Consider the following 21,939-nt stretch of genomic DNA (forward strand, 5'->3'; position numbering starts at 1 on the left):
CAGATTTTCAGCTGCATGGAGGGTTGGTACTCCTGTGTTGTTCAAGGGTCAACTATATTCACTGAATGCCTACTATAACAGTCAAGCAATTAGACTACGTTCCTACTCAATTCTAATCTTTTGTCCCTCAGATACAATTTCTGCCTTTGGTTTACACAAAAATATACTTTAAGTTTCTTAACAATCTTGATGGAAAGTTCCTCTACATAATCAAGATGGAGTTTCAAAGATACTCAGTAAGTGAAACAAATGAAACCACTGAAAAATTTCTAAGCATGTTTTACTATCTCAAAGTTACCGACCTTACCAATCCAATTATGGGTAGAAAAAGGGTTCAAGAGCAGTGATATCAAAGCTTATGACTGAGGAAAATGGTGCAAGGTACTCATCCCTGAGTTGACAGTAGCATTAGCTATAGCTGCCTATCCTCCAGTACTATGTCTTTGTACTTAGTGAATGTTACTGATATAGGTGGCATCTATTAATAGTGTATACCTTATTAGGTTTTGACTTTGAGTATCAAATATTAAATAAGTGAAGTTGTTCCTTTTTGTGGAAATTCAATTACAACTGGTTTTGGAGCTCATTTCCTCCTCTGGGTCAAGAAGGTCTAAACTCTCTAGACATCAAGGACTGATAGAGAGGATGAGGTGGGTACAAAGAGAATCACAACACAAAGTTATAGATACTATAGACACAGACCTTGCCCATAAGGCACATAATGATGTATACAACATGGATGATACCAAAGAATTTATTGTAAATGTAGTGGCAAATACATTGAGAATAATCATCATTAAAAAGAAATTAGAAAATTACACGTTTAAAGTATGTGCTTTTTTCTGCCACCTTTACATTATGGCTAGTACCAACATTTTAAGTACTGAAATACTGAATGGGATGGTCCATTTTCACATAATTTCATGACTTTGTCTTCATCTTAATTTTTAAAGCAGTTGACCATGAATTTCAGTTTCAATTATTATTCTGTTTTTATCAATTCGGTAATGATCTGTAGAATCTTGTCATCTGGATGGAAGGAGAAAAAACTCCCATGAATAAATTAATCACTGACTAATTTTCCAATATATACACATGTAAACCACAGATATACTTCATTAAAAGATTTTTTAAAATTAGAATACAGAATTAACAGCAATATTCACTATAAAACTAGAGATGCCTCTATAATATAATTTGTTGCCCTACAAATATTATTTTAATTATCATTATAGTTGTATTACACCTACTTTGATAAAAAGTAGGTAAAGGCCTGAAGAGATGATGTGATATAACTGTTGGTCCTTTATAAGGAATTATTTCCTTAAAAATTCTTTTAAGACAGAAGTTTCCTAACTTTTTCACCTGGCTCAAATATACTAAAGGCTTTTTTTGACTCTTCCATATACTTCAGAACGTGTCAGGATTCCAACAGTATGGGCAAGGAATAAGGAACTCTTTATCCATTTCTCCATGTTTAGTCCAAAGGAAACAAAGAAATTTAACTGGGAAGTGCTCTTGGAGAGGTGTCAATGTCAAAGTGACACACCTCTCCACACAACAAAGGAATCAAACACCAATTAATCTGATGAATAGACCAATAGAGGCTACATTATTTGCTAGAGGTTTTAACAGCTGCTTCCACTTTTAAACAGTTGGTCTGATATTGTGACTTCCTAACTACTCTCTGGATAATTGTAATTATCAGGGCTCCAAGACCGAAATTCTGTATCTTATTAGATACTTCAGTAAGAGAATGGTCTATGTTTCAATGATTGCAATGGAGAATTCTGATAACGGGGCCCATGGCCTGACACTCTGGTTCCCAGAGGCTACAGTGGCATTTAAAAAAAGGAAAAGGAAAAGAAAGGTCACCTGCTGCAAGGGGAACACAGCAGGTCTAGAAAGAACCATGATTTTTAGTCTGAGGAAGAGTAGAGTAAAAGAAAGTACAAGAGTAACTTCAGTTATTTCTTTTTCAACAGCTTGGTGTTATATCCCAACTTTTCTTATTATAAAGTCCAGAAAGAGGACACTAATGTACTTTATCCTCCCCCCTAAGTCAAAAATATATGCTTCATCAGAGGGCAAGTTCTGCTTTCTCTTTTATGGCAAAGAGAAACACTGAAATCATTTTAAAATTCATTTTTCTTAATTTAAAAGTTGAGGTTCAACCTGTCCTTTATATAATGTGATTTTTTCTAAGGCTGAGTTGTAGTGCACAAAGTTCCTCAAGAAAAGAGCTCACATCTCTTAATATGTCAAGACCTGATCTAAGTTTCCAGCAGTATAGGAAAACTAATACAGTTTAGCGCTTATTCATTCACCTTCAGTTATGCAAATAAACATAGAGTGTGAGGCTTCAGGGTAGTAGCACTAGACCAGTAGCTCCCCACCTTGCCTAACTATGAGAATTAACTGGGATACTTGTTAAATATAATCACATTGAACAAATAAATCAATTCTTAACATCATTAAAAGCAGGAAAACCAAACTGATGTGATGCAATGAGAGGAATATAGCACCAACCAAAAAATATTCTTTTCCTGAAAATCTGATTCTAATCAACTCTCTAGATATAACTACCAGTTTACAGGAAATATAAGAAACAGAGCGACTTCCCTGGTGGCGTAGTAGTTAAGAATCCGTCTGCCAATGCAGGGGACACGGGTTCGAGCCCTGGTCTGGGAAGATCCCACATGCTGCGGAGCAACTAAGCCCATGCACCACAACTACTGAGCCTACGCTCTAAAGCCCACGAGCCACAACTACTGAAGCCCACGCGCCACAACTACTGAAGCCCACCTGCCTAGAGCCCGTGCTCCACAACAAGAGAAGCCACCGCAATGAGAAGCCCGTGCACCGCAAAGACGAGTACCCCCCATTCGCCGCAACTAGAGAAAGCCCACGCGCAGCAACGAAGACCAAATGCAGCCAAATTCAAATAAGTAAAATAAATAAATTTATTAAAAAAAAAAAAAAAAAGAGACAGAGAAACACATTAAATCAAAGCATGAAGATGCAACCACCCAAATCCTAAATGTCAGAAATTCTACCAGAAAAATAACGTAGTTTATTAAAAATTTTAAAATGGGGAGGGTAGTAGAGGGGAAGTGTTACAGATTAAAAGAGATTACAAAATAATAACATGGCCATCGGCCTCTCCCACAGAGGAGATTCAGTATGCCTGGAGTAGGTCTTTGGACTTTGTATTTTTAACAACTGCCAGGATAATTCTGATTATTTGGCAAGTTTGGGAAACACTATACCAGGCTAAGTGGCAACTCAGGTGTCCACTGCCGATTTCTGTTGAAGGATAATGTACATATTTTATACAGACTAACAGCTCTGCATTTGTGAGAATGGTAGAGAAAACATGCTGGGAACCTCAGAGAAAGTCCCTCTTTCTTATTTTTTATAATAACTATCACTAGTTTACTAGTATGTAAACTAGTAGCAAAATTACAAATGCTCAGTTTTATCATCCTTTTTCTGTGAAATGACCAGAAGTTTAGAAGTGAAGCATAGAAGAGGAAGGAGTAAACCAGAAGAATCTTAAGAGAATTAACTAGATTGTGAATAATGAAGAACTGTCTGTGTCTGATGGAATTCAGCATAAAATAAATTTTATTAAAGTAATTTTTAATCACATGGAATTTAAGCCTCAATGAGCTATAGTGTATGCCAGTGTTTAAAAGTATACTGTTTTCTACCTACATAATAATCAAACACTTACTTTCAAGGGACATCTTAGGATTTTCAAGCTTTTTTCTTAAAACAGAATCAATGAGAATTCTTAGCTGCTTGAAAATGACAGCTATCTTAACAGGTGCCTATAGAGAGGAGATAACAAATTGAACAATGTTAATCCCAGGGAGTGGGAATGTGTTTAAATAAAATCAAAGTAAGCATGTATACCTTACAATATGCTTTAGCACATCTTGACTTTAATATAAAACGTTATAGGAAAAATATAAATAAATCACTTCCTGTAGCTAAGATACATAAACTTCAATTTCCTTATTAAGTACCCATAAATTTGATATCTCTTTCCAAAATAAAGCAACCATTATTTCAATTGTTTGTTTTCTTCTCTTACTACAGTTTTTAAAATGGAATTTTTAAAAAAAGCTTTATTGAGGTATAATTTATAGATTATAAAAAATTTACTCATTGTATACAATCCAATGATTTTTAGTTAATTTATAGAGTTGTGCAACCATCACCACAATCCAGTTATAGAACTCTACTACCACCTCAGCCTCTTTGTGAGAACTGCACCTATTTTTTTAAGTTGCCTTTAAAATTTACATCTCCAGTCTTAGACAAACAGCTATCATGGTATATCAGCAGAATGTATTAGATTTGCTTAAACTGGTCAATGTTGATGAGTTACAGAGAAATAGACTTATTGCCTGTAGCACTGGTTGGTCTAATTTTTCCAGAGAAGAATGAAGAATGTGACAATATGCATTTAAGCTATGAATCTGTGTCTCTTTATAGGTGGCACAATATAGCAGAAGGAGCATGAGTTTGAGGATCAGACAGTTCTAGGTTTAAACCTTGCTCTACCATTAACAATCCATGTAACCTAGGTAAGTTATTTAACTTCTCACTGAGCTTAAGTGCCTTGTCTATAGAAAGAAACTATAGAAATTATCTAACAAGACTGTTAGGGTATTAAATTAGGGATAATCCATGTAAAGTTAACTACTGAAGTATACAACACATGGCAAATTATAATTATTACTGACAATAAATGAAATCTGTAATAGCAATATAATTTGATTTTCAAATTAAACAGATTTAAAACCATATAGGCAAGATAAAATAAGTAAGTCTTCTATTTTAAGTCAAATTATTGGAAGAAATTATGCAAACTCCAATAAAATTAAAAAAAAAAACTACCTCAGTGGTACTGGAAGTAGAAATTTTAATATAATCAATAAGATCAGTTGTAGCATGTACCTGAAAATAGATCCAGCCATCAACAGAGAGAAGACGTTCCCGGTGTTGAACTTCTATGTCACCACCAAAAAGTAAAACTGGAAAAGGGGTTATAAGGGTAGTTTCCCTCAAATATACTCGGGCATACCGTATCTGCATAAAAACAGAGAGGAAAAAAACACTTTACAGCCTAAAAATATAAAAAATTCATTTATCCGTTTCATGTAAGCATTTTTCTATAATTTGCTACTATATATTTTAAATCAGGTTTTATAAAGCTACATGCCTACATTCTCTTATGTGCATAATTTGTCAATTTTATAATAATCAGAGTCACCACCTCTGCATTTATACTATTAAAAGGATTTTAAACATTAATTGTAAGGCTGAATTATATACCTTGAACATAAATGAGACTATGAACAAGCAATTTTATGCTAATGCTGTTAAATAATTAATGCAACAATAAAATTATGATTAAGTTTCAGGGTGTCTGGTTTCTAAAGCAAGGTTCAGCAATGGCCATTAGTCAGGAATTTGTCACATTTTACACATTTAAGTTTGATGATATGCTGGGAGTTATTCAAGCCAATGCTTGAAATTATGGATCTTTATTAATTTAATGAGCTATGATTCAAAAGGTTTACTGTTTTAATTGTTATCTACAAATATTTGCTATTAAATTATCTTAGGTTGCACTGTGACTCGAACTGTTGCCACATCATATATAGTTCTATCCCATCCCATGTCTCCCTTATTTGGAAATGTGGAAAAAAGACATGTTACATGTTTTTGTTGAGAAACCATGTACATCTTGATTTCGAATATAAACAAACATGAATAGCTCAATTTAAGAACCAAATACGATATCTGCTGGGCATCCTAATTTCTTATGACTGATTTCTAGAATAATGCCCTGAATATTGGAATTTAAGAATGAGTACTTTACCTTCTCCTGGTATAAAAGCCATCCATAAGTTTGCAAATCTCGATTTACTGAGGATGGATGTACTTGTGCTTTGCCTTGGGCTGTCTCCACAATGCAAGCCAATTTTTCTGTAACGTCAACTGATTTTGTATAGATTATCTTCCCCACATTGTCATACAGTCCAGCAGTAAGTACAGCTTTAAGAAGGGCAATTTCTTGGAAGGAAAGGGTCTGTGAGGCTCTGTTTCCTTCCAAGCCACTGGAAGTTGTAGATGATAAAAATCCTGCTGCCTTAACCAACTTTATTAACTCCTGCTTTACATCCTGGATTGGTTTGTTGAAAAGAGACAAGATCATAATTAAAATAGAGAAGGTGCCAACCAACCTTGTATTTTATATTACTGTTTCCTATCAAAATTGACAGGATGCCAAAAAGCTAAAAACAGAATTACGACATGATCCAGCAATCTCACTCCTGGGCATATATCTGGAAAAAACAAAAACACTAACTCGAAAAGATACATGAACTGCAATGTTCATAGCAGCACCATTTACAATAGCCAAGATATGGAAAAAACCCAAATGTCCATCAATAGACAAATGGATAAAGAAGATGATGTATGTATATACAATGGAATATTACTTAACCATAAAAAAAAGAATGAATTTTTGCCATTTGCTACAACTTGGATGGACCTGGAGGGCATTATGCTTAGTGAAATATGTCAGACAGAGAAAGACAAATACTGTGTGTTATCACTTATATGTGGAATCTAAAAAATAAAACTAGGGAATATAACACAAAAGAAACAGACTCACAGACATAGAGAACAAACTAGTGGTTACCAGTGGGGAGAGGGAAGGAGGGAGGGGCAAGATAGGGATAGGGGACTAAGAGGTACAAACTACTATGTATAAAATAAGTAAGTTACAAGGATATATTGCCAGCACATGGAATACACCCAATATTTTATAATAACTATAAATGAACCATAATCTTTAAAATTTGTGAATCACTGTGATACACCTGAAACTTATTAATACTGTAAATCAACTATACCTCAATTAAAAACAGCCTTTGTGGAAATTTGGCATGCTAAAATTTTTCATTTTTAGCCTTATTATAAATATTAATATTTGTTAAATATTTTCCTAGTCCATCATATTACTAAGTAAAGCCAGCAGCATAAAGTATATATCTTGGGCTTCCCTGGTGGCACAGTGGTTAAGAATCCACCTGCCAATGCAGGAGACACAGGTTCGAGCCCTGGTCCGGGAAGATCCCACATGCCGCAGAGCAATGAAGCCCATGCGCCACAACTACTGAGCCTGTGCTCTAGAGCTGCGAGCCACAAATACTGAGCCTGCATGCCACAACTACTGAAGCCCACGCTCCTAGAGCCTGTGCTCTGCAACAAGAGAGGCCACCGCAATGAGAAGCCCACACACCACAACGAAGAGGGGCCCCCGCTCGCTGCAACTAGAGAAAGCCTGCGCACAGCAACGAAGACCCAAAGCAACCAAAAATAAATAAATAAATTTATTTGTTTAAAAAGTATATATTTTTGTGCATTAGTCTTTGTATAAATAATATCTTGTTAGTTTAGCCAACTGTTCAGATTATGCATTTTATTAATATATCAGTTTATTTTCAAGTTTAGCACCAGCCAATACTTGTGAAGAAATGTCTTAATATATTACTATTCCTCAAGTTCCATAAATATCTAATATTATAGTAAAATTTTAGACGAAAGATGAAAAGACAACCCTCAGAATGGGAGAAAATATTTGCAAACGAATCAACGGACAAAGGATTAACCTCCAAAATATATAAACAGCTCACACAGCTCAATATTAAAAAAACAAACAACCCAATCAAAAAATGGGCCGAAGACCTAAACAGACATTTCTCCAAAGACATACAGATGGCCAAGAGGCACATGAAAAGCTGTTCAACATCACTAATTATTAGAGAAATGCAAATCAAAACTATAATGAGGTATCACCTCATACCGGTCAGAATGGCCATCATCAGAAAATCTACAAACAACAAATGCTGGAGAGGGTGTGGAGAAAAGGGAACCCTCTTGCACTGTTGGTGGGAATGTAAATTGATACAGCTACTATGGAGAACAGTATGGAGGTTCCTTAAAAAACTAAAAATAGAATTATCATATGACCCAGCAATCCCACTACTGGGCATATATCTGGAGAAAACTGTAATTCAGAAAGACACATGCACCCCAATGTTCATTGCAGCACTATTTACAACAGCCAGGTCATGGAAGCAAACTAAATGCCTATCGACAGACGAATGGATAAAGAAGATGTGGTACATATACCCAATGGAATATTACTCAGTCATAAAAAGGAACGAAATTGGGTCATTTGTAGAGACGTGGAGGGACCTAGAGACTGTCATACAGAGTGAAGTAAGTCAGAGAGAAAAACAAATATCGTATTAACACATATATGTAGAATCTAGAAAAATGGTACTGATGAACCGGTTTGCAAGGCAGAAATAGAGACACAGATGTAGAGAACAAAAGTATGGACACCAAGGGGGGAAAGCGGAGGTGGCACAGAATGGACTGGGAGATTGGGGTTGACATATATACACTAATATGTATACAATAGATGACTAATAAGAACCTGCTGTATTAAAAAAAATAAAATTCAAAAAAAAATTTTAGTAAAAATAAAAATGAAATCCTGCCATTTGCAGCAGTGTGGATGGATCTAAAGAGTATTATGCTTAGTGAAATAAGGCAGACAGAGAAAGACAGATACTGTATGATATCACTTACTTGTGGAATCTAAAATAAACAAATGTATACAGCAAAACAGAAAGAGACTCACAGATACAGAGAACAAACAAGTGATTACCAGTGGAGGAAGGGAAAGGGGGAGGGGCAAGATAGGGATGTGGAATTAAGAGATATACACTAGTATGTATAAAACAGACGAGCAACTAGGATATATTGTACATCACAGGGAGTTATAGCCATTATTGTGTAATAACCTTTAATGGAGTATAAACTATAAAAATACCGAATCACTATGCTGTATACCTGAAATGAATATTATGTTGTAAATCAACCATACATCAATTAAAACAAGATTAACAGTATGCCAAATTTTTAGTTAACTACAGCCCAAATTACATTAGGGAGGAAGATACTGGAAAGTCAAGGATTAAATGGAGTCATCTGATTCCGTAACATCAACTGATTTTGTATAGGTTATCTTCTCAAGACTTTAGATGTCATAAAATAAGAATGTCTAAAATGTGAGAGCAATAAAAATGTACCTGAACGCATTTTCATTCAGTCTATTTACTTCCACAGTAGCTCTCCTTTCAACATTTTTACTCAATAAGGATGGTCACATAGAGAACAGTAAGGAAGAATTACAGAGGACTCTGATCCTAGACTGCAAGAACCTTCTTCATTTGTCTCTGGGAAACATCTTAATTTCCTAAAGAACTCTGACAAAGTTTATTAATGGCAACAATCTAAACTTGTTGCCTAAAATCTTTCTCTACCTCTAGTAGTGCCAATCAACTAAAATACTACAGGGAGGATAAGCATTTTAAAGTAAACAGGATACAAGTGATTAAAAGGTGAAGTGTACATTTACGATTTACTTTAGGCTTCTGGTTTGGGACTTAAGGGACTTTAAGTCCAGGAGAGGAAAGACCAAACAGTTGCTGCCACACCACAAAGCTGGTAAAGAGATTGAAAACCTTGCGGCCCAGGGGAGGTGAAGAAAAGGCTCATAGAAGGAAGGGGGTGGGAGGCAACTTGGAGGTTGGGAGGAAGTGGAGTGGAGATAAAGGAGTGTTGATTAGCTCTCCATATCTTGAACCCCAGTCAGCTGGCCCAGAGGTATCTGTTTTTTCAATTTATCCCTTTTTCTGCTTCAAGAAGGACAAAGTTTATTCCACTTAGCAAAGTCCCTGCTGTCATCTCAGCAGTTATTTTATTTTTATTTATTTTTTCTTGCATTCTTCAAGTCTACTGCATATCTGACATTATAGAAGTACACTGTTAGGCTAATCTAATAATCTAGTTTTTATTCATTAGTTCAAAAATATTGACTAAGCACCTAATAGATGCTTAGGTACTAGGTTCAGCAGTTATTTTAAATTACACACACAAAAATTGGTCAAATTATATGGGAATAAAAATATTTTTTAACCTTTTAAAATATGAGCATAGAATAGGGGAATTATGTGAGAGGTTATGGGAATTGTGTGAGAGGTTATGAATACTTTTATAGCATGTCTGCACTAAACACCATTTCCCTTTAAATGTACTAAACTTGAGACATATCAATCAATGTGTGGACCTTGTGTGGATCATGATTTGAACTAGCTGTAAAGAAACATTTATGAGATAATCAGGGATATTTAAATACTGTATAGTTGATGATATTAAGGAGTTATTTTTTAAGGCATGGTAATGTTAAAGAAAAAAATAGTCCTATACTTCAGAGACATATAACAATCTGACGCCTGGGATTTGCTTCAGAATAATCTAGAGGGCAGATAGTGGATTAACAGGAGTATAAGTAAAACAAGGTTGAGCACATGTTGATAATTACGGAAGTGGGAAATGAGTACCCAGGAGTTCCCTATACTATTTTGTATGTTTGAAAATTTCCATAATAATTAAAAATAACAGCTGATTATCAGAGTTAAGAAAAACTATAGAATATCCCCAATTCAATTCTATTTTTTAAAATGAGAAACTGAGACTTAATTAACCTTCCCCAAGCTGAGCTGCTGAATAGACAACTATCCTAATTCCCAAGCTAGTGTTATTTCTATGAAATCATGTTGCATCTTTGATCATTTCCTGAATATATTATGATTGTTACATACTATTTTGAATCACTGTGTAATACAGGTTAACTGCTGGGATAAACAAAACAAAAAATCACAAATTTATTAATTCAGCAAATGTTTATTAAACCCTTACTATGTGTCAAGCACTATCCTAGGCATTTCTTTTTCCAAATTAATCCTCTTGACTATATGACCCTGAATTAAGATAGTTGCATTAAGACTTACCTCTAGGGTTAACAGTGATGTTCTATTAAGAAAGTTCCTCCGGCAGTATGCTATTTCAGAACGATAGCCTCCTTCTTGCCGTGCTTTCTTCCATCTACATAAGTAAAATGACCAAATTTTAATATGCTTCGAAACTCTTTTTCATATGTACTAACCAAAGCTTTAATTACATTATAATCATATCAAAAGAGGAAGTTTTAGGAACTAGCCAATTGTATGTAAGAATTTCAATTACAATACAGATATTTTTTGTTCATGTATAACAGTAAATTCATAACTTCAAGTACAAGGTAATATACACATAATAATACAGAGTACATTCGTAAATTTTAGGATTATAAAAATGTGAATCTTTAAAATAATTCAACTTGACAGATGCAGTAACTAAAAATAAATTTAAATCTTAAATGTATCTTTTTAATAAAAGTCAAAAATAAATTTTTTTAAAAAGTAAATACCCTCAGGTTTGACCTACTGACAAAACCCAGATTATTTCTTTACCCCAGATATGCATTGTAGATCGTCAGATGGTCTGAATCTGCCATAGCCAAAGCTGATTTTGCAAGATCTGCTTCATCTTTTCGACCAATTGGTGTGGTAAAAGGAGACTTCTCTGTCATAACTGCAGCTAGTGTTGCCTATCCATAAATAACCAAAAACTTTGTCATTAAAGAGGTATATATTGAAAGCTGATTTGAAATAGAAAGCAAATCATAAAACAATTGCACTTTCAAGTTGCACGTTTCTTCTTTTCAATTTATCGTGTTCTATAATAGCTACATATTTTCATTTTAATTAGTTACTTTTAGTTTCATTTTATGGAATTTTAAACATTTATCACTTTACTTTTACACCATCTTTGTGGGTAGGGAAGTAATACCACCAGAATCAGAGATTTAAAAAAATGAATATTTGTGTGATTTATAGTCTGTCACACAGTTAAAAGAAATCCCTTAACCACAGCTCAGGGATCTTGACTCCTAGCCTGAATTTCCATTGTCTGCAATGCTCTTTAAATACTTCTTACATAATCTGGACTACATAACAACCCATTTGTTGTTGTTGTTGCAGCTTTTCAGATCAACTGTCATGGCAGAGGATATTTCTTGGACTCAACACAATTCTGGTGAGTATCTATATCTGATACTAGAAAAAAAGAGACTAGAGTAAGTCATACTCTCTCCATTTCATTTTCAAACAGCCTTGATTTGTAGTCCCAGAAAAGGCCACAACTTGATATAGCTGGAAAGTTGGAATGGCAGAGCAGGCATATGAGCCAAGAGATTCAGAGTCACAAAGTTTGTTAATTCTGAGATAATTTGAGAAAACAGAATCGCTGGTAATTGCTAGCTCAGAGGTAACTCAGAAAAAAGGAAGTTTTGATTCTACTTATGTGCGGAGTTCAAAACGCTCTAAGAATCACTTACTGTATATTCAATTAAGTAAAAATATTTCAAGTGGGATGTTTGATAGCAAAAGTCTAGACAAGCCAAAACCCTTTTACAAAATAGTACCTACAATACACTTAGTAAATGGATGATTTTCTTGTATATAAATATAAAAAGTTAAATATTCAAAAATTCTCATTAAGCATTTAGATTTCCTGGTTTTAATGTTAGTACAGACATTCTGTTAGTTAAAAAAAATAAAAGTTAAAATTTGTTCTAACTTAATACGTCCCCAGCCAAAATGATATTTACAGTGAAGAAGCAGCAGTGTTGTTTGTCTTACCACTGGATCAAGACAGCCAAAAATGGCACCAAAAATAAGCATCTTGCCAATTTTGACATTCACAGGCAAAGCTGCAAGGTGTTGGCCCAATGGAGTCAGTTTAGGCTCATTTAGTTCACAAGCTCCAATTTTTCGGAGTAAATTCATTGCATTGCTGATTACTTGAAGTTGAGGAGGATCTAAAGCTTTGGAGAGGAAATCTTCAGGAGAACCAAGATTGCATTTCTGCAGATTGAAAAAGTGATAAATTAGTATGTGATCAGAAAGAATTAACAAAGAGATGGTCAAACTGGAACTAAATTTAAGTAAAATTTTAAGCAAGGAGGATAAATGTCTGTGTCTATTAAGGGAGTAGCAAAGAGGATGAGATCTTCCAGTCCATATTTTTAGTTTCCTCATTTCTGATTTTTATAGAATCAAAAATCTGAGAACTGAAGGATATTATAGATCTGTCAGAGTAGGAAGCCTTTGGTCTAGGCTAGGATTTCTCAAGTCCAGCTCTATTGTTATTTGGGGCCGGATAATTCTGTTTTAGGGGACTGTGCTGTTCATTGTAGAATGTTTAGCAGCATCCCTGGCCTTGACCCACTAGATGTCCATAGCATGGTCTCCCTCTCCCCCCAGTTCTGACAACCAAAAATGTTTCTTGACATTCCAGTTTTTCCCTGGTGAGCAATATCGTCCCCAGTTGAGAACTACTGGTCTAGGTTATGAGTCTATATTTTCATCTAAAAACTATGAGTGCCTATGGCAGACTTAAAGCACAGTGGGTTTACTTACAAAAGATGGGGGAAGGGGGCATTTATTAAAGAAGAGTAAATAAAATACTTGAAAATCTAGAGCAACAGAAGGTAAGATAAGTTTAAGTCTTCGTCCCACCCGCCTGCCCAGAAAGGGGTGAAGAACAAAAAATTCATCTAAGTTCCTCTGGGATTACCATAATATGAAGACATAATTCCTCCAAAGGCACACGCAAGATTTCAGGAACAGAATAGTCCATAAAGCCTTCAAATCTGAAAAATAAAATAATACTAAATACATACTATCAGAAATGTCACACTGTACTGGTTTATGTGTTTTTAATTTCCGGGCTATGCCATACCTTTCTCTCGTGTACATTCGGAAACAGAAGCCACCTCTGACGCGCCCAGCTCTCCCCTGGCGCTGCAGAGCACTTGCTTTGCTGACAAACGTCTCCACCAAAGAACTCATCTGACTGCTTTCATGGTACCTAGAGAAATGTTTTAGGAGAGAATATGTAGATAATTGACTGAAATCAAAATCTGAGAAAACTGGAAATATTTGACTCTAAAATTAAGTTTAAGATTAGAGTGCCTCTTAATTATGCAATAAGAATTCTGAGAGTTTGAGAAATGCCGCTGTGAACGTTACAATTCAACGCACCTTTCACAAGATACAGTTCAACCCTGAAAACACCTCCTCTACAGGTACAATTAAAAAAATCAAGAGTTTATTTTGTACTGGATAGTCATACTCACTTCCAAATATTGCTGCAGTTTCCTAATATTAGGGACAGTGTATATAGATTACAATAGACTACTAAGGTGGTCTCCCTTATTTGTGAAATATAAACATTAAAACATTTATAAAGTAATAATCTTTCTGTTGAAGATTCAGTTAAAGTTATCTATTATGTGCCAATTACTGTACTAGGCACTTTCAATTATGAAATTTTAATTTTTCCCATTTACATATGAGGAAACTGATGATTATAACTGATGGTCATATTACTTGCTCAAGATTATAGATCATAGATTTATAATCCAACTCTGATTCTAAAACTCATGCTCTTTTTTTTGTAATCCCATAAATAATGCTTTTGTAAAACATTAATTTATAAACTAATTTATAAAAATTTATGTTCTGAATATTTTCTCAGCACTTTTCTAAAAGTAGCAATACATTGACATTACTTATGGGAAAACTGATGACATGAATTTTAACATTTATTCTCAGACATTTTAAACTTCCCTACAGTTTCTCTGAGACTTTTTGTTTTGGGCAGAATTAGGACATTTGAGATTTTCCTGATATGATTCTGTGATCTAATGCTTGCTTCAGCAGCACATGTACTAAAATTGGAATGATTCTGATGTCTCCTAAGAATTCAAGGGTCCCAAGCCCTTTTCAGGTTAAAAATGTTTTGATTTGGAAAATTCAAACTTACTTATTTTCTTTCGTTCTTCCGGTATCAATTACAAATACAACATCTGGAATAGTGATACCCGTCTCTGCAATATTTGTTGCTAAAACAATCTGAAAATAAAAAGCCAAAACATTTAGGTAACAACTTTCAGCAATGTGCCATCATTTAAACTCCTTTGGATAGTTTAGCCAATGAATTTTAAAAAATGAATTACAATTTTATTTACAAAAATTCACAATCTAATTGCTATTACTGTGTAATTTAAATTTGCTCTAATTAATTTTATCACCTTAGCTTATTAATTAAAGTTATAGATTCTTATTCCAACAAAAATACCAGTCCCCTAATTCTAGTCAGTCATCTTAAAAATGACATACATGGAATGGGAAATTGGATCAGAGAATGGAGACTGCTCAGCAGAAACTTCACAGTTAAGTAGAAAAAAAAGTAATAGTTCTTCAGTAAGAAGAACTGGTGGGTTGTTGCCCTGGCTCTGCTACTTATTAGCTTTGTGACCTGGGCAAGTCATTTTACCTCTCTGGCCTCCAATTACCTGACCTGCAAATTACAAGGTAGAAATAGATGACTTCTTAAGTCCCTTTCTAGCTCAAAATTTCTTAATGGTGATGGCTGAATAGTGCAATCTTCTTGTGGCTTTTTTGTTTGTTTGTTTCTTCTTTTTTTTTTTCTGTTGAGTCCTTGGAGGTAAAACATTTAGGAAATTCTAGGTCAAATTCAATATATTATCACTCTATCTCAATACTGAATGCTTGCTTTTCTTACTCATTTATTCTAGGAAACAGAACCCAGATTATTAAGATTTAGATGGGACCTAGGTGATCGAAGCTTTTAGAGGTGGAATTCTTTTCTTAAGACAAAATGTTACAGGGAAGCCAAATGTTACAGATAAGAGCACACAGCCTCTGAACCCCTGGAGGTTTCAGAGCACAGTTAGAAAACCATAAGTTTAATCCAGCTCCTGTTTAAAGATGAGAAAGGAAGCAGAGTGGGTTGCCAAAGGTCACAGACATGGCAGCAGCTTAGGGACAAGAGCCCAGGCCTCCTGCATTAGAGTGCAGGCTCTTGCTGGGAGCTCTGTGTTCCCCAGAGTTTCTACATTGTGCTCTTTTTTGCCCCCCGCCTAAGAGAGGGTCAAAATCTGAGAAACTCTCTTTGCCAAGTATCTCTTCGTTCAGCATCCGAACAGAGGAGACGATGAAAACACTTAGATTGTTTCCTAACCTAATGGTCTCTGTATTGCAAAAATAATCAGGGATGAGTAGCAAAGAGAACAAAAAAGAATCCTCCCAGGATTCAAGTAGCTCCTGATATCCAACATCCTTTGTGATATCTTCTTTAAGGAATAGTAGTGATTTTTCTTTTCATAAGCAACATCCATGCCATATTTTTAAACTACCACTCCCCTAAAGTTATTAATAACATATAATATAAACATAAACACCTAATATAAATTGAATTTTAATATTGGGTTCACTTTTGATTATGTTAAGCTGCCGAGCATCTGGAGTCTGCATGCACTATAAGGCACTTAATATTTACAACTGTCTTTGATGATAAAAAGTCATAACACTTTTATGAAATATTCTCAGTTGGATCACATATAAATTTGCTGTACTGAAGTTTACCTTCCTGACTCCTTGAGGAGGAAGTGTGAATGCTGCAGCTTGATCTTGAGTTGAAAGAATAGAATGCAGAGCTATCACTTTATATCTGAAAGTTAAAATCATAGTTCTTAGCAAGAGTTTCTCTTTAGAAGACACTGCAAAGAATAACAAAATTTATTTGCAAATAGAAAGCAATTTTTAAATTTTTTATTATGAAAAATTTTAAACACACACAGAAGTTCTGAAAATGGTACAGTGAAACCCCATATATACTCATCAAAGAGAAAAAACTTAATATGAATGAATTATATGGAATGTAGGGTTTAAAGAATTTTAAAAATATATTCTGATGCTGAAGTTATAACCATAACAGTGGTAATAAACTGTATCAAAACAGGCATAGTAAAAAGCCAATTCAATATGTATGGATGGGCTTCCCTGGTGGCACAGTGGTTAAGAATCCACCTGCCAATGCAGGGGTCACGGGTTCGAGCCCTAGTCCGGGAAGATCCCACATAACCTGGAGCAACTAAGCCCGTGCGCCACAACTACTGAGCCTGCGCTCTAGAGTCCACAAGCCACAGCTACTGAAGCCCGTGCACCTAGAGACCGTGCTCTGCAACAAGAGAAGCCACCACAACGAGAAGCCAGCACACCGCACCGAAGAGTAGCCCCTGCTCGCCGCAACTAGAGGAAAGCCCACACGCAGCAACGAAGACCCAATGCAGCCAAAAATAAATAAATAAATAAATTTATTAAAAAGAAAAAAAAAGTGCTTCAAAGATATTAAAAAAAAAATGTATGGATGATAAACTGCAATGCTGTTAGGGTTTTGCACCATCCAGTGTGCTGGGGAGGGGAGTCACCATCTTACTCTTAACCACAGGATTCCCTCTGCTTAATCATATTGAGAAACTAAAACAAATGTAGAAATAGTACCTAAAAATTTTAGTAGATAAAATGCTATAATAGAAATGTTAAAAGAAAATAAAGAGCTTTGCCATGGACAATTTTAACTAAAGGTGAAAAGACTTTGAAAGTTCTGATCAAGAGTTTTAATGTGCAAAAGATTTTTCTGTTTTAAAACTACCAGGAATATAATGAAGATTTGTAGTTACCGTTCTGAAAAAAATCTTCTGTCAGTTGATAAGAGATCATACAACTGTTGAATATGAGCAAGGCCTGGTAAAAAGATCAGTACTGCTCCTTCAACATTTTTGAACTGGGGACTTCTGTCTGAAATTTTTAAAAAGATACAATATTCAAAAATAAGGAACAGCGTATAAGATATTAATAGAACATCTCCAGTTAGAAAAGTTTTATCAAAACAAATGGAGACACATTAGAAATAGATACATACCTAAATATGTAAGAAGTTCCAAAATGAGATCCAGGTTGATTTTATGAGGATTCATGTAGAGAATAGCATGCTGAGTGCGGTTGCTGTACTTTTGGTAAAGTGGATTTAAATCATCACTTGTTCCAGTCTGAACTGGGATGTATTCCTAAAAGAAACACAATCAGAAAAAGCTGAACAAAAATATTATGTATTCCTTCCAAAGAAGGAAAAAAGGAGCTATTTGCATTCATTCAAATCTGTATTTTTCTCATTGTCACTATTTTGTTAAAATATAGCAAGAATACAATTTTTAACAGAATTAAAGTATTATAAAATTTCATCTCTCCTATTAATTTCATTTCATACAGCCCCCTTAAGTATAGCAAACCTTTTTATCTTGGCATGTAAACCCTAAATTAAAAAAGAAATGAAGAAAAACAGAACAATGGATGCATTGTTCTGTGGCAGCTGAAAAGCAGCCTGGCCAAGAGAGGTAATAATAACTTTATTAAGTAATTTACACCTGCCTCATTCCTTCTAGATTCTATTTTGGTTGCTGAATTCCAATCATCTCCTTTGAAATACTACTTTTAATTTTTTAAAGTCTTTCTTTAGTTTCTAATTTCTATCTCTGCAGTTTTAGGGAAAGATTTTAGTTTTTGCTTCCTTGGTTTATCTGCTTAACTAAAGGATAAAGTAACTTCTACTTTGTGCTTCCATTAGATGAATGAAATATTGTGGATATAATGAAAATACTGTGTATAGTACCACTGGCCAAAATGCAGGATAATGTAGCTTTTGTGATATTTCTAAAATTATGTCACTGAAAGTAAATTAACTCTCTGTGAAGATCCGTGCTTGCCCTGGATAGTATAGAGCTAAGGTTGGCTCATGTCAGGACAGAGGCTGCTAGGAAAACCAATGGCAAGGATCTAGATTTTGGTCCTGCCCCATCCTGACTATCTAAGGTGTTGAGATAAAGTAAATATCGTAAGCCAAACACTAGAGTCAGTGAAACAAAGATTTAAAGAAATGACCTTTAAAATTTGCTCATAATCATATCTGTTCTTCTTCTACCAGATTATATTTGAATGCACTGTGTCAGCCATATTTTTAAACTCTTATGGCAGTTTGTGCCCTGGATATCACAATCAGATGTCTTTCAAAAATGTTTTATTTTTACCTGATACTTTTTTATTCCCCCTGCTTTGCTTGTAACATTAACGGTTATTTCTTCTTCCTCCTCCAGAAATTTCTGACAATATTCTGAGTCTTTCTCCAGGACAAAGCCTGTTTCTTCTATTATATCTTCAAGATGAAAAACCTGCATAGATTAAGGCATATAAATAGTGAACTCAAATTCATTTCAGTAAATATCATTTTAAAGAGAACAAGGGATTGTTACCTTTTGAATGTCACCAAATGCTAATTTAGAATATTACGAAAAAAGCTTTTTTCTGCATTTATTGGTAGTGAAGAACTTGGCTGATGTAGATGGATCTATTCCTAGTAGTCTCAGGACAAAGCACATCATGGTGTATATTTTTTACATGTGAAAACCAATTAAAAGAGCAGCCTTTATCAGCTGAACCAAAAGGGCAAACATTAAGAATAGAAGGAAGCTTCAAAGACAAGCCTAAATTTAAGGGATGGGTGAAAAAGGAGTTCCTTATTGTAGGCAGCTACCCCCAATCTGGATGTAATGCCTTTGCTATGGAAGTGTGTTTTACACTGTGTACCTCTGAGGTATGTCGTTCGTCAGCAGAATCCTCCTTCCAGCCCACTCACCCTCAGTCAAGGCAGCACCAGCCATCTGATTCCCAAGGCCATCTCCAGGTCCTCCCTCTCTCTCTTTTTAAAATTAATTATTTATTATTATTTATTTTGGCTGTGTTGGGTCTTTGTTGCTGTGCGCGAGCTTTCTCTAGTTGTGGTGAGTGGGGGCTACTCTTCGTTGCGGTGCGCGGGCTTCTCATTGTCATGGCTTCTCTTGTTGCAGAGCACGGGCTCTAGGCACGTGGGCTTCAGTTGTTGAGGCATGTGGGCTCGGTTGTGGCTCGCAGGCTCTACAGCATAGGCTCAGTAGTTGTGGCGCATGGGTTTAGTCACTCTGTGGTACGTGGGATCTTCCCCGGGCCAGGGCACGAACCCGTGTCCCCTGCATTGGCAGGCAGATTCTTTTTTTTTTAATAAATTTATTTATTTATTTTTGCTGTGTTGGGTCTTCGTTTCTGTGCGAGGGCTTTCTCTAGTTGCGGCGAGCGGGGGCCACTCTTCATCGCGATGTGCGGGCCTCTCACTATCGCGGCCTCTGTTGTTGCGGAGAACAGGCTCCAGACGTGCAGGCTCAGTAGTTGTGGCTCACGGGCCCAGTTGCTCCACGGCTTGTGGGATCTTCCCAGACCAGGGCTCGAACCCGTGTCCCCTGCATTGGCAGGCAGATTCTCAACCACTGTGCCACCAGGGAAGCCCTTCAGGTCCTCTCTTGACTTGCACTACCCTAGGAATCGTTCTAGGCTCACACTTAAGGGCCTGTCTTATGGTGACACTCACTGGTGGGAATGTAGTTTCTGTTTACATATGCCTTATAAAGAAAACTTACCTCAACAGGATAATTTCTTCCTGAAATTCTCAGAATAGGGCAGTGTATGAAATAGCTAGAAAACTTTTCACTGTCTACAGTGGCACTCATTAGAATCAAATGTAGATCAGAGCGTTTCTGTAAAATTTCCTTCAAGATAATTAGTAGGAAGTCTGACTGGACACTTCTTTCATGAACCTAGCATAAGGGGAACAAAAAAATCATAAGGTCAAGTAATAGGCTAAAACAATCAGACACTCAAATCTACTAAAAGTTAATCAATATTTACATATAGTCAGTACATGCAGAAAGAGAAGCTGTATGTTTCAAATAAGGCAGATCTTCAGAATTGAAAATAAAGTCACCCTCTAAAATTGAAGTCGGTAAAAATCAGCATATAATGAACAAGAGTAGCTATGATAGTAGGACTCTACCTTAGGAGATGTTTGTAAGTGTGCAGCTGATAAGATTAGGGTGTCTCTCAAATTTCACGTAGAAGCTAGTGTAACTCTTAAAGCACTGCTACTAATACACAACTGAACAGACACAAAACTGCAACAAGACAGATGGTTTATCTACTATGTAGAAAAAGGGGAATTTGATTAGTAGGAATCTGACAGGTTCTCTATCAACTGTCTGAGAAAAAGGCTCTTATGCCCTTCCAACAGATGCATTTTAGGGACGAGCATTGTAAACCTGCTATAGAGCATAAAAAAACATGGGACATTGTCAGAACTCAGTATCTGCTGGATGTACCAGTCTATATTCCAACTTCCTGTACTGGAGTTATTTCTACTCCATTTTATTTTATGAGATTAAGGCAGCATACAAAAGATAGAATACATCAAGATAACAAAAATTAAAACGGTTTTGATCATTCATTTGCTCGGAAGGGAGGCAACAGCGGTCAAGTGTTCACTACAAACAGTACTAAGCATTGTGCTAGATGCTGGGGATTAAAAAATGACCAAGATAGTCTTTTCATTTCAGAGTTTACAGCCTTGGAAGAGGATACTGTAGAGGATGGTTTGAAATTACATATGAAGGGTAGTTAATTTTTTTTGGGGGGGGAGGGGTCTAATATTCTTTTTTTGTTTGTTTTATATTTATTTTTTTTTATTGGAGTATAGTTGATTTATAATGTGTTAGTTTCTGCTGTACAGCAAGGGGTAGCTAATTCAGGTGGTCAGGAAGGCTACTAAGAGATATCTGCCATCTGTGCTGAGAAATGAAATGAGTTTTAAAAAAAGGAGGAGAAAGGAACAGTATGATAAAGGGAGAAAAAGTAGTCATGGGACACAACTTGTGCAAAATCATGGTGGACAGGGGGATAATTATACATTTCAGGAAATGAAGAAACAAAAATGATGCCTTGAGCATGGAATGAGGAACAGGCAAGAGATAGAGCTGGCGAGGTACTCAGTAATCTGCCCATATGAGGTCTTGTAAACCGTGTTAAGGAGTTGAGACTTTATCCTAATGAGTCAGGGTAGTGAGTAAGATATTTCAAAGCAGGGGGATCATGTGGTCTGAATTTTGTTTTAAAA

At 35.5% G+C, this 21,939-nt stretch overlaps 1 protein-coding gene across 1 annotated transcript in view; it reads right to left on the reverse strand.

Moving 5' to 3' along the window:
• Positions 1 to 738: 738 nt before the first annotated feature.
• Positions 739 to 21,939, reverse strand: part of DHX29 (DExH-box helicase 29) — a 47,680-nt gene continuing 26,479 nt past the window's right edge. Inside the window, exons 13-27 of the mRNA XM_036849061.1 lie at positions 20,414 to 20,590; positions 18,995 to 19,135; positions 17,833 to 17,977; positions 17,591 to 17,708; positions 16,494 to 16,578; positions 14,869 to 14,957; positions 13,783 to 13,911; positions 13,618 to 13,693; positions 12,681 to 12,905; positions 11,451 to 11,587; positions 10,950 to 11,043; positions 5,897 to 6,199; positions 4,969 to 5,100; positions 3,737 to 3,833; positions 739 to 1,029 (exon numbers count right to left, since the gene is read on the reverse strand). Coding sequence (XP_036704956.1) covers positions 983 to 1,029; positions 3,737 to 3,833; positions 4,969 to 5,100; positions 5,897 to 6,199; positions 10,950 to 11,043; positions 11,451 to 11,587; positions 12,681 to 12,905; positions 13,618 to 13,693; positions 13,783 to 13,911; positions 14,869 to 14,957; positions 16,494 to 16,578; positions 17,591 to 17,708; positions 17,833 to 17,977; positions 18,995 to 19,135; positions 20,414 to 20,590 — 1,995 coding nt within the window. The 3' untranslated portion in view covers positions 739 to 982. The remainder of the gene's footprint in view (positions 1,030 to 3,736; positions 3,834 to 4,968; positions 5,101 to 5,896; positions 6,200 to 10,949; positions 11,044 to 11,450; positions 11,588 to 12,680; positions 12,906 to 13,617; positions 13,694 to 13,782; positions 13,912 to 14,868; positions 14,958 to 16,493; positions 16,579 to 17,590; positions 17,709 to 17,832; positions 17,978 to 18,994; positions 19,136 to 20,413; positions 20,591 to 21,939) is intronic.

The sequence above is a fragment of the Balaenoptera musculus genome, chromosome 3, assembly GCF_009873245.2.
Source record: "Balaenoptera musculus isolate JJ_BM4_2016_0621 chromosome 3, mBalMus1.pri.v3, whole genome shotgun sequence".
Lineage (NCBI taxonomy): Eukaryota > Metazoa > Chordata > Mammalia > Artiodactyla > Balaenopteridae > Balaenoptera > Balaenoptera musculus.